At 43.9% G+C, this 19,037-nt stretch overlaps 1 protein-coding gene across 3 annotated transcripts in view; it reads right to left on the bottom strand.

Annotated features, from left to right (window-relative positions):
- The window catches only part of UCKL1 (uridine-cytidine kinase 1 like 1), a 332,854-nt gene that overhangs the window by 134,674 nt on the left and 179,143 nt on the right, over positions 1–19,037 (bottom strand). For all 3 annotated transcript variants that reach the window (XM_069243249.1, XM_069243248.1, XM_069243250.1), the window contains exon 5: positions 5,580–5,651. In XM_069243249.1, coding sequence (XP_069099350.1) covers positions 5,580–5,651 — 72 coding nt within the window. The remainder of the gene's footprint in view (positions 1–5,579; positions 5,652–19,037) is intronic.

The raw sequence follows: 19,037 nt of genomic DNA, 5'->3' as shown, positions 1-19,037 counted from the left end.
TGGGCGCTATGAGTATGATCTTGCAGCCCTCCAACTTCATCTTCTTCAAGAGTCTGGGGATAAATGGGATGGGGGAAAGCGTACGCAAAGATCCTGGACCATCTCATCGAAAGAGCATTTCCCCACAATCCTGGGCATGGGTATCGACTGGCGTAGAATTGGCATTTGGCGTTCTGATTGGTGAAAAATAAATCCAGGGTCGGTTGTCCCCAGCATTGGAAGATGCTGTCCAGTACTCTCTGGTTGAGTTCCCATTCATGGCAGTTGTCGTCTGTCCTGCTGAGAGAGTCCGCCAGGACGTTGTTGACACCTGGCAGGTGCTCCACCCTGAGGCAAATGTTGTGCAGCGTGAGCCAGTCCCAAAGAGACTGAGCTTCCCTTGAGAGGGACAGGGTGGCGTGAGAAAGGTGAGCCCTTGAGAGAGATGACTGACCTGAGACCACCATTGCAAAGCTCCCAGTATCCTTGGTGTAACACTTATCAAGTCCTCGAAGGATCCTTGTAACTGGGTCCATTGGAGCTGTAACTCCTCCTGTAAAGGTCTCATTCTCAACCTTACTAGATGAACCAGGACGATTGACGAGGAAAAATGCCTAGGAGCGACTTGAAAAGTCGTACTGAAACGGACCTTCTTTTTGAGATGCTAACAGCCAAGTTGGCTAGTTTCTGCTGCCGTGCCGGAGTGAGGTACGCCTTGTTTTCGATGGTGTTGAGTTCTGCTCCCAAAAAGACTATCCTGCGTGTGGGAAGAGTGACTGACTTCTGGAGATTCACTGTTAGTCCCAAACTGTTAAATAATTCTAGGCAGGCGTTTGTAGCCTTGGAAGCTAGTTGTGATGAAGGAGCGTTTATCAGCCAGTCGTCCAGGTTTGGGAACACCTGAAAACCCCTGCTGCGGAGAAAACCTGCTACTGGGGCAAGACATTTCGTGAAAATTCGTGGAGCTGACTTCAAGCCGAATGGGAGAACTCTGAATTGTTAATGGGCACCAGCCACAGTAAAGCAGGAGATACTTGTGATGTTTTACGTGTATCAGTATGTGGAAATAAGCATCCTGGAGATCCATTGTTGTCATATAGTCTCCAGGATTTAAAAGGTGTAGGATATCCGACAGCGTGATCATATGAAAGGATTGCTTCCGTAGGAACTTGTTCAGCTTTCTGAGATCCAGGATCGGTCTCCTTTCCCCTGACCTCTTCCTTATTAGAAATAACCGGGAATAGAACCCGAGTCCTCTTTGCTGAACCGGAACCTCCTCCTTCGCTCCCTTGGCGAGCATCAGGAACACCTCCTGCTGAAGCAGGCGTAGACAGAGCAGTTTGGATTTTCATGGCGGATGGTGTGGTGGTTTTTGTATAAATTCCAACATATGACCTCGAGCCACTATATCAAGCACCCACTTGTCCGATGTTATACTTTTCTAATTCTGGCGGTAATTGGAGATGTTCGCTCCCACTTGATGGTTCTGTAAATTCTGGGGGAGGGTAGCCGGTGTCTGGTAAGAATCATTGTTTCCGACGTTGATCCCGGGTTTGGGAACTGTTTTCTCCTTCCTCCCTGTCTGGTGTATGAGGCGGTGGACCGGCCTACTGTTGTAGGCCGGTCTACATTGAGGCTGCTGATACTGCCTGTGGTAGGAACCTTGAAATGTCGTAAATCCCCTTCCTCTTGCACCCCAAAAGGGCTGCTTCCGGTACTGCAAAGTACCCAGGGATCGAGCAGTATCTGTGTCAGCCTTGATGGCCTGCAATGCGTTGTCTACGTGCTTGCCGAAGAGAGATTCTCCGTCGTACGACATGTCAAGAATTCTGGACTGTACCTCTGGTCTGAAAGAGGTGGCTTTCAACCAACCCTGGCGGCGTAATACCGCAGCTCCCGACAATTGGCGAAAGCTGGTGGAGGCTATATCCAGGGCGCAATCAATTATCTCTTCAGACGTACGCTCTCCTTCTTGAAGGATCTTTCGTGCCTCTGCTTGTTTGCTCTCCGGAATGAGGTCCATGAAAGCCTGCATATCCGACCACATTTGTCGATCATATCGACCCAAAATCGCTAGGGAATTTGCTGCCCGAACAGTTATGGCGGACATGGACGAGAATCTCTTGCCCACATTATCTAATCTCCTTCCTTCTCTATCAGGAGGAGTAGATATAGGTGCTGGCGGGTTCTTATAACGCCTTTGAGCAGCTTGAGAGATGACAGAGTCTGGTTTTGGATGGCCAGTCAAACATGCCGGAGAGTCCTGAGTTGCTTTATATTTCTTGTCGAGCTTCTGTGGCACTGGTGGAACTGTTGCCGGGTTCTGCATGACCTTGATCCCCTCACTCCATATAAAGTCAATGATAGGGATGGCCCATACAGACTTCCTTGCTTGTTCCTTAAAGTCATGAAGGAAGCATTCGGGAGTGCTTTGTGCCTCTCCCGTAAGGAGGGGGTGAGGAAGAAGTGCCATTTTGCTGGAGGCCAAGCACAGTCGCGGGCAGACCTTTTTAAGTTCAACAAAAAAGTATCAGGGTCCTCCCCCGTGACATATTTTGGTAGGGCAACGTTGGGTCCTATGGGTGTTGGTCCTTGAGCCCCAGATATGTTGGAGGTGAGCTGGAACTGGTCCACACCACCTTGTATAGGCTCTCTACATGAGCTTTCATGGCATCTTTAAAGATGTACAGCCCGCTTTCGTGGAGGACTTCTGCCATTCCAGTGCCCATTCCAGTTTCCTCTGTCCTTGCACCAATTGGTGCACTGCAGCCTCCATTCTGTTTCAATGGAGAGTTGACATTCGATTACTGTTATATATATGCACTTGGAGAATGAAATCAGAAAAGTTACATCTTAAATCTTGACATCTTTAAAATCTAATCAAACTCATGTGTTCCATTGTCCCTGAAATGATAATTTTTCTAACCTAACTGAAAAATTTGCCTATCCATGGCAGTGCAATAATATAAACGTAAATAGGTTTATACAATATGGTAGCATGTTTTTAAACATAATTTAGGCTTCACTTGTGCAGAGGTTGTGCCAAGATCTATGTTAACACACATTTCTAGGTGAATGACATAATCACAATGAAAGGTGCTTGTTTGCGTCCCAATCCTGCCATTGTATTTTCATACAATTTTTTTTTTTCAAATTAATTGAAAATCAATTGTTTTAGCTTCTAAAGTAGAGTCATACCAGTTTTGCAATGGACTGAGGGTGTGGCAACATTTACACACTTTCTGAAGATTCCACATGAAAAACTGTGTTTCAACAGAAATAAGATATGAACGTGAAAAATAAGGAACTGTGATGAAAAACTGATAAAGAGAAATGAATATTGAAGAATAGATCTTTACTAAACATTCAGAAGCTGATTTGAAAGACTTCAAAGAAAACAGAAATAGGCATCAACTGCGAGGGGTGGAATCCAAGCATGATGCTGGGTGCACAAATGTTTAGTCGCAATAACCTATTCGACTTGAACTATCAAAACCAGCATAATTTAAAGGATTTGAAACGTGGCAGGCATTTGAAGACATTAATAATTTAGCTGATTTAATCAGTTTTAGTTGTTGCTGCTTCACTTGCACCCAGTCACAAAATATATAAAAATAAAACAAATATATAAACTTAATGTGAACCTGAAATATTTTATGCGTAACTTATTGTTTAATAAAGAAACAAAGGAGCATACAATCTATTTGAACAAAATTGCAACTTTTGAAATTATTCTAACCATTAACTAATATGATATTGTTAACTGAAAAGGAACATGAGATAGACAAAATGAAGAATCTAAAATGGACCGTCAACAAGTCTATGTTTTAAATAAATTATTATTTTAGGATTAAAACATTAGGTTAATTTTAGCAGAATGTGGTTTAGAGAAAAAAATGGACAACTTGGAGACTTACTGTGAACAGTACTGTTGGAAATAGCTAAGATGGATAAGAATTATGGGGATCTAGAGGATGGTCAAAGCATGGAATTTTGGTACTATTGATAGACTATTGAGTGTTGACAGAATAATGGTTTTGGGAAAATGGTGATCAAGGGTAAGAATATATATGGTTCATGCTTTGAAACAATTATTAGATTGTTATCCTGTTTCTTTTGTAACTACATCAAAATAAAATAATTGTAAAAAGTTTGTTTTATCTCCTGAAGGAGAGACATACAAGGCTTTAAAGCACATTGCGGATCTGACAATATGCATGCAAAATATCAGTATTAAACTTGATATATATATATTTTTTTAAAGAATCATGGGAAAATGAAATGTGAATAAGCGAAAGATGGACATTTAATAGAAAAAATGATCAAATGCAATTGATTATAGAACAGTTAAGTGGCAGAAGATTTCAGAAATAGTTTTGAACTACTTTGAAGAAAATAAAAATGAGCAGAATCTTAGCAGGGTGGAAGCAAGTAAGATGATAGGTACATGAGTAACTAATCGCCTTTTCTGCTACCTGCTTAGACCTCGTAAATGGGAGGGACAAAGCACACAGGAGAAAACTAAGCTGAGTTTACCTTGCTTATACCCTGAACATTAGCGTTAATGTACCCATTTAAACTATTCCTCAGTTATAATGATTAGCAGCATTTCAATGTGAATTGGGGTCAAATGCATTTCTCAAACTGTGTCCGCTGACAGACAGGAACCTGCTGATGTGAATAGGCTTGTCCCTGTATCTTAGGCATTCCTGGGGCTAATTTATGAATCACATGTCAGATGCTTAGTCAAGTGCTTATGAAAGGAGAGTCTGGATGTCCGTTATTGGTACAAGTCGTCCAGCCCCCTCAAAACATGAATGTTCTCTCAATGAATAAAGGACAGTAGTCATTTCTCTACCAACTCTCAAGCAGGAAATATGCTATCTGAGGGCAAACACGTCTAAGAATGTACCATTGAAGATCAGGCCCAAAGCATTACATTAGTACACAGTCCTGGGATATTAACATTCTTAAAACAGTCTCATGAATCTTCATTCACTTTAAGGATATGTTTTATAAGACTGTGATGTAAACTCTAAAAAGAATTAAACATTTTTTTTACCTTTGCTAGAAATAAAATATTGATTCTCTCTGTTGCGGAATAGTTGTTAAAATTGGAAAGTTCTGTCACAAATGGTGCTGGAATTAATTTATAAAATAAGACACCTGCAAGTCTCTTGGTTTGGTGACACAGGGCAGGTGAGAGCAAAGGCAGATAAAATTGTTTTGTCTCCATACTATAATTTACTCTCCAGCATGAATATTTTAATTGTGTGCTGCTTTTCCACCTGATATTCATCTGTAACTCACACTTCTCACTCGACTGCACTCATGTCTCACTCCATCAGTCTCAATTCTCCCTTGCTATCTCCTTTTTGTTCTTCTCTTCCTTACACTTATCCCTTCACCTCACAATGCTGTTTTACTTCCATTTCTCACCACTTCTCTCAGATGTTTACCTCCCTACACTTGGGGTTTCTCATTTCTCACTGTTCTGTCTCACCCGTTCCTTCCTCTTTCCGTCTCCCTAAATGTTGTTCTCTCTCTCCAGTCTGTCTCCACCCTGGATGCCTTGCTCTCCTCCACATTCTCTTTGTTACCTTCAGGAGCTCCGGATCTGCAAACGCCATGATACCTTCAAAGATGACCACATTGGCTCCATACAGCGTTTTCTAAAGAGAATAAAGTCTGATCAAAAATCCAATCTGGTGACTGCTCAAAGGATAGTGCTCTCTGCACCACTGAGTGATTGTGACATGCCACTGCACCTTGTACACAATGCTAAAAATCCTATTTGGTGGTAGGGATAGATTGCACAATAGGGTATCGTATTGTGTCAGTTAAGTGGGAAAAAAAACAGTAAAATACTAATACTGCAACTTCAGAGGAACATGTCTAGTGAATGTCAGCAGGTTTAGTCACACAGAGTGGGGCAAAGAGTTACACAAGCCTAAACACTGTGCTTACATTACATGCCTAAAAATGATCCCTGCAGATCGATGCCAAGAGATAAATAGGAATAGAGACTGATCTTTCCTCCGACTCCTTCAGGTGAGCACTGCACAGAGCTTCCAGAGGTTACTAGGGAAGAGAGACTGAACTTTCCTGTTACTCTTAGAGGTGACAGCTGCATAGGGAAGCCAGGGATTGGATGGGCTCCAAGATTCTCCATCTGGGGATGTTTGTTAATATTCTTACACACTACAATATCTCCCATGTGGAATTCCAGAACCTTGGATTCTTGGACACAGACTATGCTATCAGAATAGGTTAAATATTGTGCTACAAAAATATAGCCAGAATACTGATCACAAAAATATTGTGCAGGTAAGTATGTGTGTGTGTGTGTATATATACACAGACATTTTACTTGGGACTCTGGATTACCTGTACAAGAAAATAAACTCATGAACTAAATACGAGCGCTCTGGAATTAATTGATTTCGAGATTTGGGAGATACGTGATGGGATCGGTGCAGCCGTCAGATGGCTAACAGTCCATCTGTTGAAGAAATTATATATATATATATATATATATATATATATATATATATATATATATATATATATATATATATATATATATAAATAATAATGTCACTTCCCCAGTGTACATCCATTTGTGCTATGTTCTGCTGCAGATTCACATGCTCTGCATATACTTTTGCCATCTAGTGTTGGGCTCGGAGTGCTACAAGTTGTTTTTCTTCAAAGAAGTGTTTGAGTCACGGGATCGAGTGACTCCTCCTCTTTGGCTCCATTGCGCATGGGCATCGACTCCATGTTAGATTGTTTTCCCGCAGAGGGTAAGGTAGGAGTGATAGAGTATAAAGAAAAGAGATGTCCATGCTAATGGAATGTTAAATATGGAAAATGTCACTTACCCAGTGTACATCTGTTCGTGGCATTAGTCGCTGCAGATTCACATGCTGTGCACAGTCCGCCATCTGGTGTTGGGCTCGGAGTGTTACAAGTTGTTTTTCTTCGAAGAAGTCTTTTCGAGTCACGAGACCGAGGGACTCCTCCCATTTCGACTCCATTGCGCATGGGCGTCGTCTCCATCTGAGATTGTTTTCCCCGCAGAGGGTGAGGTAGGAGTTGTGTATGCTAGTAATAGTGCCCATGCAATGGAGTAAATACGTATGTACATAATGAAGCTTAAAGTAATATATTTACAAATGTACAAATGTTCAAGATCTACTTCTAAACGGCTACAGGCTGCCGGGGAGGAGGGTGGGCGCATGTGAATCTGCAGCGACTAATGCCACAAACAGATGTACACTGGGTAAGTGACATTTTCTGTTCGATGGCATGTGTAGCTGCAGATACACATGCTGTGCATAGACTAGTAAGCAGTTATCTCCCCAAAAGCGGTGGTTCAGCCTGTAGGAGTTGAAGTAGTTTGAAATAATGTTCTTAGTACAGCTTGACCTACTGTGGCCTGTTGTGCAGTTAACACATCCACACAGTAGTGTTTGGTAAATGTATGAGGCGTAGACCATGTTGCTGCCTTACATATTTCGTTCATTGGAATATTTCCTAGAAAGGCCATGGTAGCACCCTTCTTTCTGGTTGAGTGTGCCTTTGGTGTAATAGGCAGCTCTCTCTTTGCTTTAATATAGCAAGTTTGAATGCACTTAACTATACATCTAGCAATGCCTTGTTTAGAAATTGGATTTCCTGTATGAGGTTTTTGAAAAGCAATAAATAGTTGTTTTGTTTTTCGAATTAGTTTTGTTCTGTCAATGTAGTACATTAGCGCTCTTTTGATGTCTAATGTATGTAGCGCTCTTTCAGCTATGGAATCTGGCTGTGGGAAGAACACTGGTAATTCTACCGTTTGATTCAAGTGGAACGGTGAGATTACCTTTGGTAAAAATTTTGGATTTGTTCGTAGTACTATTTTATTTTTGTGTATTTGAATAAATGGTTCTTGTATGGTAAAAGCTTGAATTTCACTCACTCTTCTTAGAGATGTGATGGCAATTAAAAAACGCAACTTTCCACGTTAAGTATTGCATTTCACAAGAATGCATGGGTTCAAATGGTGGACCCATGAGTCGTGTTAAGACAATGTTGAGGTTCCATGAAGGAACAGGTGGTGTTCTTGGTGGTATAATTCTCTTTAGGCCTTCCATAAACGCTTTTATGACTGGTATTCTAAATAATGAAGTTGAATGAGTAATTTGCAGGTAAGCTGATATTGCGGTAAGATGTATCTTTATGGAAGAGAAAGCTAGATTTGACTTTTGTAAATGTAGTAAATATCCTACTATATCTTTTGGAGATGCGTGTAATGGCTGGATTTGATTATTATGGCAGTAATAAACAAATCTTTTCCACTTATTTGCATAGCAGTGTCTAGTGGTAGGTTTCCTAGCTTGTCTTATGACCTCCATACATTCTTGTGTGAGGTCTAAGTGTCCGAATTCTAGGATTTCAGGAGCCAAATTGCTAGATTCAGAGATGCTGGATTTGGATGTCTGATCTGTTGTTTGTGTTGTGTTAACCGATCTGGTCTGTTGGGTAGTTTGACATGAGGTACTACTGAAAGGTCTAGTAGTGTTGTGTACCAAGGTTGCCTCTCCCATGTTGGTGCTATTAGTATGAGTTTGAGTTTGTTTTGACTCAACCTGTTTACTAGATATGGAAGGAGCTGGAGAGGGGGAAAAGCGTACGCAAATATCCCTGACTGACCAGTTCATCCATAGAGCATTGCCTTGGGATTGATCCTGTGGGTACCTGGATGCGAAGTTTTGGCATTTTGAGTTTTCCTTTGTTGCAAATAGATCTATTTGAGGTGTTCCCCAAATTTGAAAGTAAGTGTTTAGTATTTGGGGGTGAATCTCCCATTCGTGGATTTGTTGGTGATCCCGAGAGAGATTGTCTGCTAACTGGTTCTGAATCCCTGGAATAAATTGTGCTATTAGGCGAATGTGGTTGTGAATCGCCCAATGCCATATTTTTTGTGTAAGGAGACACAACTGTGTTGAGTGCGTCCCTCCCTGTTTGTTTAAGTAATACATTGTTGTCATGTTGTCTGTTTTGACCAGAATGTATTTGTGGGTTATTATGGGCTGAAATGCTTTCAGCGCTAGAAATACCGCTAACAGTTCTAAGTGATTTATGTGAAACTGTCTTTGATGTATGTCCCATTGTCCTTGGATGCTGTGTTGATTGAGGTGTGCTCCACACCCTGTCATGGAAGCATCTGTCGTTATGACGTATTGTGGCACTGGGTCTTGGAAAGGCCGCCCTTGGTTTAAATTTATACTGTTCCACCATAGAAGCAAGATGTATGTTTGGCGGTCTATCAACACCAGATCTAGAAGCTGACCCTGTGCTTGTGACCATTGTGATGCTAGGCACTGTTGTAAGGGCCGCATGTGCAACCTTGCGTTTGGGACAATGGCTATGCATGAAGACATCATGCCTAGCAGTTTCATTACCATTTTGACTTGTATCCTTTGTTTTGGATACATGGCCTGTATTACATTGTGAAATGTTTGAACCCTTTGTGGACTTGGAGTGGCAATCCCTTTTGCTGTGTTGATTGTCGCTCCTAAGTATTGCTGTGTTTGACACGGCATAAGGTGTGACTTTGCGTAGTTGATCGAGAAACCTAGTTTGTGGTGGATTTGTATGACATATTTTGTGTGCTGTGAACACTGTCTTAGCGTGTTGGTTTTGATTAACCAGTCGTCTAAGTACGGGAACACATGTATTTGCTACCTTCTGATATGTGCAGCTACTACTGCCAGGCATTTTGTAAAAACTCTTGGCGCAGTTGTTATTCCGAATGGCAACACTTTGAATTGGTAATGTATTCCTTGGAATACGAACCTTAGGTATTTTCTGTGTGAAGGATGTATTGGTATATGGAAATACGCATCCTTTAGGTCTAGTGTTGTCATGTAGTCTTGTTGTTTGAGCAGTAGGATTACGTCTTGTAATGTAACCATGTGAAAGTGGTCTGATTTGATGTAGGTATTTAGTGTTCTGAGATCTAGTATTGGTCTCAGACTGCCATCCTTTTTGGGTATTAGAAAGTACAGTGAGTAAACTCCTGTGTTTATCTGTAGATTTGGTACTAATTCTATTGCTTCTTTTTGTAGCAATGCTTGAACTTCTAGTCCTAGAAGGTCTATATGTTGTTTTGACATACTGTGTGTTTTCGGTGGGATGTTTGGAGGGAATTTGAGAAATTCTATGCAATAACCATGCTGGATAATTGCTAAGACCCAAGTGTCTGTTGTTATTTCCTCCCAATGTTTGTAAAATTGGCTTAGTCTCCCCCCCACAGATGTTATGTGATGGGGTTGTGTGACTTGTAAGTCACTGTTTATTTTGAGGAGTTTTGGGGCTTTGGAACTTTCCCATATTCTTCTGGAATTGGCCCCCTCTATCTTGCCCCCGAAAACCTCCCCACTGATATTGGCTCTGGTAAGTGGGCCTTGCTTGTGATGTTGTGGTTTCTGTTGGTTGACCTCGAAACCCTCCCCTAAAAGGTGTTTTGCGAAAAGTGCCTCTGTTCTGCGGAGAGTAGAGTGCGCCCATGGCTTTGGCTGTATCAGTGTCTTTCTTGAGTTTCTCAATAGCAGTGTCGACTTCCAGCCCAAACAACTGCTGTTCATTAAAGGGCATATTTATCACGGCTTGTTGAATTTCCGGCTTGAACCCCGAAGTACGCATCCATGCGTGCCTTCTTATTGTTATTGCAGTGTTTACTGTCCTTGCAGCCGTATCTGCTGCATCCATTGAAGACCGTATCTGATTATTTGAGATACTTTGTCCTTCTTCCACCACCTGTTGCGCCCTTTTTTGGAACTCTTTGGGTAAGTGTTCTATGAAATGCTGCATTTCATCCCAATGAGCTCTATCATATCTTGCCAAAAGTGCTTGTGAATTGGCAATGCGCCATTGGTGTGCTGCTTGTGCTGCCACCCTTTTGCCCGCAGCATCAAATTTACGACTCTCCTTGTCTGGAGGTGGTGCGTCCCCTGAGGTATGAGAGTTCGCTCTCTTACGAGCTGCCCCGACAACTACTGAGTCCGGTGTCAATTGCGTTGTAATATAAACGGGATCTGTTGGCGGTGGCTTGTATTTTTTCTCCACCCTTGGAGGTATGGCTCTGCCTTTAACAGGATCTTGAAAGATTTGTTTTGAATGTTTTAGCATTCCTGGGAGCATAGGAAGGCTTTGGTACTGGCTATGGGTGGATGATAGGGTGTTAAACAAAAAGTCATCCTCAATTGGTTCGGAATGCAAGGTGACGTTGTGAAAAGCAGCTGCCCTTGCGACCACCTGTGTGTAAGATGTACTGTCCTCAGGTGGCGACGGCCTTGCAGGGTACGAGTCTGGGCTGTTGTCTGATACTGGGGCGTCGTAAAGGTCCAATGCATCGGGATCACCTTGACTCATTGTAGTATGAGCTGGGGAGTGCATCAGTGGTGGAGTGGTTACTGGTGATGCATGTATTGACCGTGGTGGAGTTGTTTTCCTTGCCACTTTTGCCTGTGGCTGCTTGTCCTTTTGTTGAAAGGCAAGTTTTCTTTTTATTTTAATTGGGGGAAGAGTGGTTATCTTCCCTGTGTCCTCATGAATGTGGAGCCTTCTTTGTGTATAGTCTGGCTCTACAGCTTCAAGTTCCTCTCCGAATCTATGCTTTTGCATTTGGGAGGTTAATCCTTGTTCCTCTGTGTAGGAACCTGTTTTCGGCTCCGAGGCTGGATGTTTCGGAACCGAAACTTTTTCGGATGTCTTTTTAGGCTCTGAAGAAACCTTTTTTATTTTCGGCGTGGTGTCCCGGTGCCAAACTTCTTCGGTGCCGCTGTCTCGGTGCCGAATTTTTTCGGAGGCGCTGTCTCGGGTCCGAGGTTGCTGTGTGGCGGTATCTCGACCTGAGTCGGATGACTTTGCGACAAGCGTGCCCTTTTTCGGTGCCGATGATCGGTCACCTATTTTCCGGGTTAAGCCATGGCCTGTTGGCGGTGGCGTCCCCTGGGCTTTTGTTGACTTCTCGTGAGTCTTATGTTTCGACGTCTTACTCACTGTTTTTGGCGTTTCTTCGGCCTCGAGCTCTTCCGAGTCCGACTCGTGGATGGAGAAAGCTTCTTCTTCCTCCTCGAAACGCTCTTGTCCTGTCGGCGTCGACGCCATTCTTTCTCGACCGAAACGCTCGACAGGCTTCACAAGTATCTTCCTTGTGCTCGGGAGACAAGCACAAGTTACAGACCAGATGCTGATCTGTATACGGATACTTGTTATGGCATTTTGGGCAGAAGCGGAATGGGGTCCGTTCCATCAGCCTTGAAGTCACGTGTGGCCGGGCCGACCAGGCCCCGACGGGGGATCGAAAAAACCCCGAAGGGCCACCGGAGCTCTTCAGAATTCTGTGTCGATTTGTTCTAACTAACCCGATACCGAACGCAAACAATACCGACGTTTTTTTCCGAGATTCTAACTAACTTTCCGACCCGAAACACGGAGCGAAAAGGAACACGTCCGAACCCGATGGCGGAAAAAAAACAATCTAAGATGGAGTCGACGCCCATGCGCAATGGAGTCGAAATGGGAGGAGTCCCTCGGTCTCGTGACTCGAAAAGACTTCTTCGAAGAAAAACAACTTGTAACACTCCGAGCCCAACACCAGATGGCGGACTGTGCACAGCATGTGTATCTGCAGCTACACATGCCATCGAACATATATATACATATATATATATATATATATATATATATATATATATATATATATATATATATATGGAAAATGTCACTTACCCAGTGTACATCTGTTCGTGGCATGTTCAGCTGCAGATTCACATGTTCACATGCTGTGCACTGTTCCTGCCATCTAGTGTTGGGCTCAGAGTGTTACAAGTTGTTTTTCTTCGAAGAAGTCTTTTCGAGTCACGGACCGAGTGACTCCTCCCTTTCGGCTCCATTGCGCATGGGCATCGACTCCATCTTAGATTGTTTTCCCGCAGAGGGTGAGGTAGGAGTGGTAGAATGAGGATAGTAAAGATGTCCATGCATTGGAATAGATGTGTATGTACATAGTTTGCGCTAAAGTATTGTTTATTTACATATATACAATTCCTAATTGCAACTTAAACGGCCACTGGCTCCCGGGGAGGGCGCATGTGAATCTGCAGCGGAACATGCCACGAACAGATGTACACTGGGTAAGTGACATTTTCCGTTCAATGGCATGTGTAGCTGCAGATACACATGCTGTGCATAGACTACAAAGCAGTAATCCTCCCAAAAGCGGTGGTCAGCCTGTAGGAGTTGAAGTTGTTTGAAATAATGTTCTTAATACAGCCTGTCCTACTGTGGCTTGTTGTGTTGCTAACACAGCCACACAGGTGTGGACCAAGTGGCTGCCTTACAAATTTCTGTCATTGGTATGTTACCTAGAAAGGCCATTGTTGCTCCTTTCTTTCTAGTGGAGTGTGCCTTTGGTGTAATGAGTAGCTGTAAGGAAATGCCTCCTTGGCATGGTTACCCCCTGACTTTTTGCCTTTGCGGATGCCAAGTTATGATTTGAAAGTGTGCCGAGGCCTGCTAACCAGGCCCCAGCACCAGTGTTCTTTCCCTAACCTGTACCTTTGTTTCCACAATTGGCACACCCTGGCATCCAGGTAAATCCCTTGTAACTGGTAACCCTGGTACCAAGGGCCCTGATGCCAGGGAAGGTCTCTAAGGGCTGCAGCATGTCTTATGCCACCCTGGAGACTCCTCACTCGGCACAGACACACTGCTTGGCAGCTTGTGTGTGCTGGTAGGGAGAAAATGACTAAGTCGACATGGCACTCCCCTCAGGGTGCCATGCCAACCTCACACTGCCTATGGCATAGGTAAGTCACCCCTCTAGCAGGCCTTACAGCCATAAGGCAGGGTGCACTATACCATAGGTGAGGGCATAAGTGCATGAGCACTATGCCCCTACAGTGTCTAAAAAAACCTTAGACATTGTAAGTGCAGGGTAGCCATAAAAGTATATGGTCTGGGAGTCTGTCATACACGAACTCCACAGCACCATAATGGCTACACTGAAAACTGGGAAGTTTGGTATCAAACTTCTCAGCACAATTAATGCACACTGATGCCTGTGTACATTTTATTGTGAAATACATCCCAGAGGGCATCTTAGAGATGCCCCCTGAAAACATACCCGACTTCCAGTGTGGGCTGACTAGTTTCACCAGCATGCCACACACCACACATGTTGCTGGCCACATGGGGAGAGTGCCTTTGTCACTCTGTGGCTAGTAACAAAGGCTGTACTGGGTGGAGGTGCTTCTCACCTCCCCTGCAGGAACTGTAACACTTGGCGGCGAGCCTCAAAGGCTCACCCCCTTTGTTACAGCACCCCAGGGCACTCCAGGTAGTGGAGATGCCCGCCCCCTCCCGCCACAGCCCCACTTTTGGCGGCAAGGCTGCAGGAGATAATGAGAAAAACAAGGAGGAGTCACTGGCCAGTCAGGACAGCCCCTAAGGTGTCCTGAGCTGAGGTGACTCTGACTTTCAGAAATCCTCCATCTTGCAGATGGAGGATTCCCCCAATAGGTTTAGGGATGTGCCCCCCTCCCCTCAGGGAGGAGGCACAAAGAGGGTGTAGCCACCCTCAGGGCTAGTAGCCATTGGCTACTAACCCCCCAGACCTAAACACACCCCTAAATTCAGTATTTAGGGGCTCCCAGAACCTAGCAAGATAGATTCCTGCAAACTAAGACGAAGAAGGACTGCTGACCTGAAAGCCATGCAGAGAAGACGGAGACACCAACTGCTTTGGCCCCAGCTCTACCGGCCTGTCTCCCCACTTCAAGAAAACTGCAACAGCGACGCGCTCCACAGGGTCCAGCGACCTCTGAAGCCTCAGAGGACTACCCTGCATCTAAAAGGACCAAGAACTCCCGAGGACAGCGGCTCTGCTCCAAAGAAGAAACATCTTTGCAACAAAGAAGCAACTTTTAAAGACCACACGTTTCCCGCCGGAAGCGTGAGACTTTGCACTCTGCACCCGACGCCCCCGGCTCGACCTGCGGAGAAACAACACTACAGGGAGGACTCCCCGGTGACTGCGACCCTGTGAGTAGCCAGAGTTGACCCCCCTGAGCCCTTCCAGCAACGCCTGCAGAGGGAATCCAGAGGCTCCCCCTGACCGCGACTGCCTGCTTCGAAGAACCCGACGCCTGGTAAAGACACTGCACCCGCAGCTCCCAGGACCTGAAGGATCCGACCTCCAGTGCAGAAGCGACCCCCAGGTGGCCCTCTCCCTTGCCCAGGTGGCGGCTACCCCGAGGAGCCCCCCCCCCGCCTGCCTGCTTCGCTGAAGAGACCCCTGGGTCTCCCATTGAAATCCATTGCAAACCCGACGCCTGTTTGCACTCTGCACCCGGCCGCCCCCGTGCCACTGAGGGTGTACTTTTTGTGCCTGCTTGTGTCCCCCCAGGTGCCATACAAAACCCCCCTGGTCTGCCCTCCAAAGACGCGGGTACTCACCTGCTGGCAGACTGGAACCGGGGCACCCCATTCTCCATTGAAGCCTATGCGTTTTGGCCACCACTTTGACCTCTGCACCTGACCGGCCCTGAGCTGCTGGTGTGGTAACTTTGGGGTTGCCCTCAACCCCCAACGGTGGGCTACCTTGGACCCAACTTTGAACCCTGTAGGTGGTTTACTTACCTGCAAAACTAACAAACACTTACCTCCCCCAGGAACTGTTGAAAATTGCACTGTCTAGTTTTAAAATAGCTTATTGCCATTTGTGTGAAAACTGTATGTGCTATTTTGCTAATTCAAAGTTCCTAAGTGAAATACCTTTCATTTGAAGTATTACTTGTAAATCTTGAACCTGTGGTTCTTAAAATAAACTAAGAAAATATATTTTTCTATACAAAAACCTATTGGCCTGGAATTGTCTTTGAGTGTGTGTTCCTCATTTATTGCCTGTGTGTGTACAACAAATACTTAACACTACCCTCTGATAAGCCTACTGCTCGACCAAACTACCACAAAATAGAGCATTAGAATTATCTCTTTTTGCCACTATCTTACCTTTAAGGGGAACACTTTGACTCTGTGCATGCTATTCCTTACTTTGAAATAGTACATACAGAGCCAACTTCCTACAGTAGCTCTCTTTTAGCTTTTAGATAACAAGCTTGTATGCATTTAACTATCCATCTGGCTATGCCCTGTTTGGATATAGAGTCACCAGCATGGGATTTCTGGAATGCAACGAACAATTGTTTAGTTTTACAAAATGGTTTTGTTCTGTCTATATAGTACATTAGTGCTCTCTTTATGTCTAATATTTGCAGTGCTCTTTCTGCTACTGAGTCTGGCTGTGGGAAGAAGACTGGGAGTTCCACTGTTTGGTTTAAATGAAACAGTGAATTGACTTTTGGTAGAAATTTTGGATTTGTGCGGAGAACTATTTTATGTTTGTGCACTTGTATAAAGGGTTCCTCAATAGTGAAAGCTTGTATTTCACTAACTCTTCGTAGTGAAGTGATAGCTACTAGAAATGCCACTTTCCAAGTTAAGAATTGGATTTGACAAGAATGCATGGGTTCAAAAAGTGGACCCATGAGTCGTGTAAGTACAATATTAAGATTCCACGAGGGCACTGGTGGGGTTCTTGGAGGTATGATCCTCTTTAGTCCTTCCATGAAGGCTTTAATGACTGGTATTCTAAACAGTGATTTTGTGTGTTTAATTTGCAAGTAAGCCGAGATTGCAGTGAGGTGTATTTTGATGGAACAAAAAGCAAGATTTGCTTTTTGTAGGTGTAGTAAATCGCCTACGATGTCTTGTATGGACGCATCTAACGGTGTGATGTGTTTCGCTTGGCAGTAGAAAACAAATCTTTTCCATTTGTTAGCACAGAAATGCCTGGTGGTAGGTTTTCTTGCCTGTTTAATGACTTCCATACACTCTTTTGGAAGATTTAGATAGCCAAACTTCAAGACTTCAGGAGCTAGATTGCTAGATTGAGCATTGCTGGATTGGGGTGCCTGATCTGTTGTTTGTGTTGCGTTAACAGGTCTGGTCTGTTTGGAAGTTTGATGTGAGGTACTACTGAGAGGTCCAACAGTGTGGTGTACCATGGTTGGCGTGCCCACATTGGTGATATAAGTATTAGTTTGAGTTTGTTTTGTCTCAGTTTGTTGACTAGAAAAGGAATGAGTGGGAGAGGGGGGAAAAGCGTAAGCAAATATCCCTGACCAATTGATCCATAGAGCACTGCCCTTGTATTGAGGGTGTGGGTACCTGGACGCGAAGTTTTGGCATTTTGCGTTTTGGTCTGTGGCGAACAGATCTATGTCTGTGTCCCCCACTGACAAAAGTATATTTGTAGTATCTGGGGATGTATTTCCCACTCGTGAGTTTGCTGGTGATCTCAACTGAGATTGTCCGCTAATTGATTGTGAATACCTGGGATATGTTGCGCTATTAGGCGAATATTGTTGTGAATTGCCCAATGCCAATTTTTTTGTGCTAGGACGCATAGTTGTGATGAGTGTGTTCCCCCTTGTTTGTTTAAGTAGTACATTGTAGTCATATTGTCTGTTTTGACAAGAATGTGTTTGTGAGCTAGAAGAGGTTGAAAAGCTTTTAGTGCTAGAATGACTGCTAGCAGCTCTAAGTGATTTATGTGTAGTTGTTTCTGCTGGTTGTCCCACTGTCCTTGTATATTGTGATTGTTGAGGTGTGCTCCCCACCCAATCACTGATGCATCTGTTGTGAGACTGGCCTGAGGCACAGGGTCCTGAAAAGGCCGCCCTTTGTTTAAATCTACGGGTTCCACCACTGAAGCGAATAGTATGTTTGGCGGTCTATCAACACTAGATCTTGGAGTTGACCCTGTGCCTGCGTCCATTGTTTTGCAAGGCACTGCTGTAAGGGCCGCATGTGTAACCGTGCTTTAGGGACAATTGCGATGCATGATGCCATCATGCCTAGGAGTTTCATCACAAATTTGACTGTGTAGTGCTGATTTGGTTGTATTTTTGGTATCAAGGTGTCGAATGATTGTACCCTTTGTGGGCTTGGACTTGCAATTGCTTTGTGAGTGTTGAGTGTTGCTCCCAAGTATTGTTGAATTTGGGATGGTTGCAAATGTGATTTTTGGTAATTTATAGAAAACCCTAGTGTGTAGGGTATCTATTACGTAACGTGAGTGATTTTGACACTGCTGTTGAGTGTTGGCCTTTATTAGCCAATCGTCGAGATATGGGAATACATGCATGTGTTGTCTCCTTATGTATGCAGCTACTACTGCAAGGCATTTTATAAATACTCTGGGGGCTGTTGTTATCCCGAACAGTAATACCCTAAATTGGTAATGTTTTCCTTGTATAACAAACCTGAGGTATTTTCTGTGAGATGGATGGATGGGTATATGAAAATACGCATCTTTTAAATCCAGTGTTGACATGTATTTCCCCTGTTTTGGCAATGGGACTACATCTTGTAGTGTCACCATGTGATGAATAGGTTGAGAGTCCTGAGATCTAAAATTGGTCTTAGTGTTTTGTCCTTTTTGGGAATAAGGAAATATAGGGAATAAACCCCTGTTCCTTTTTGTTGATGAGGTACTAGTCCTATGGCCTGTTTTGTTAATAGTGCCTGCACCTCTGTTTATAACATTGTTAGATGTTGCGACAACAGTTTGTGTGCTCTTGGGGGAATATCTGGAGGAAAATGTGTGAATTCTATGCAGTAACCATGTTGGATAATTGATAGAACCCATGTGTCCGTTGTTATGTTTGACCAATGATTGTGGAAAATTCCCAGTCTTCCTCCCACAGGGGATGTGTGTTGGGGTAGGATGATGGGCAAGTCACTGCTTGGTATTAGTGGCCTGCTTTGTGGTTTGGAATTTTCCCCTGGACCTTGGGAATTGTCCCCTGAAGGACCCGTAAAACCCTCCTCTCTGATATTGTGATTGGTAGGAGGGTTTTGTTTGAGAGGTGGATGTTTCTGATGACTGTGGTTTAAAACCTCCCCTATACTGCGGTTTTCTTAATGTCCCTCTGTATTGG

This window comes from Pleurodeles waltl, chromosome 7 (genome assembly GCF_031143425.1).
Source record: "Pleurodeles waltl isolate 20211129_DDA chromosome 7, aPleWal1.hap1.20221129, whole genome shotgun sequence".
NCBI classification, from domain to species: domain Eukaryota; kingdom Metazoa; phylum Chordata; class Amphibia; order Caudata; family Salamandridae; genus Pleurodeles; species Pleurodeles waltl.
Note: the sequence above shows the minus strand (reverse complement) of the source record. Positions and strands in the feature narration are given on the sequence as shown.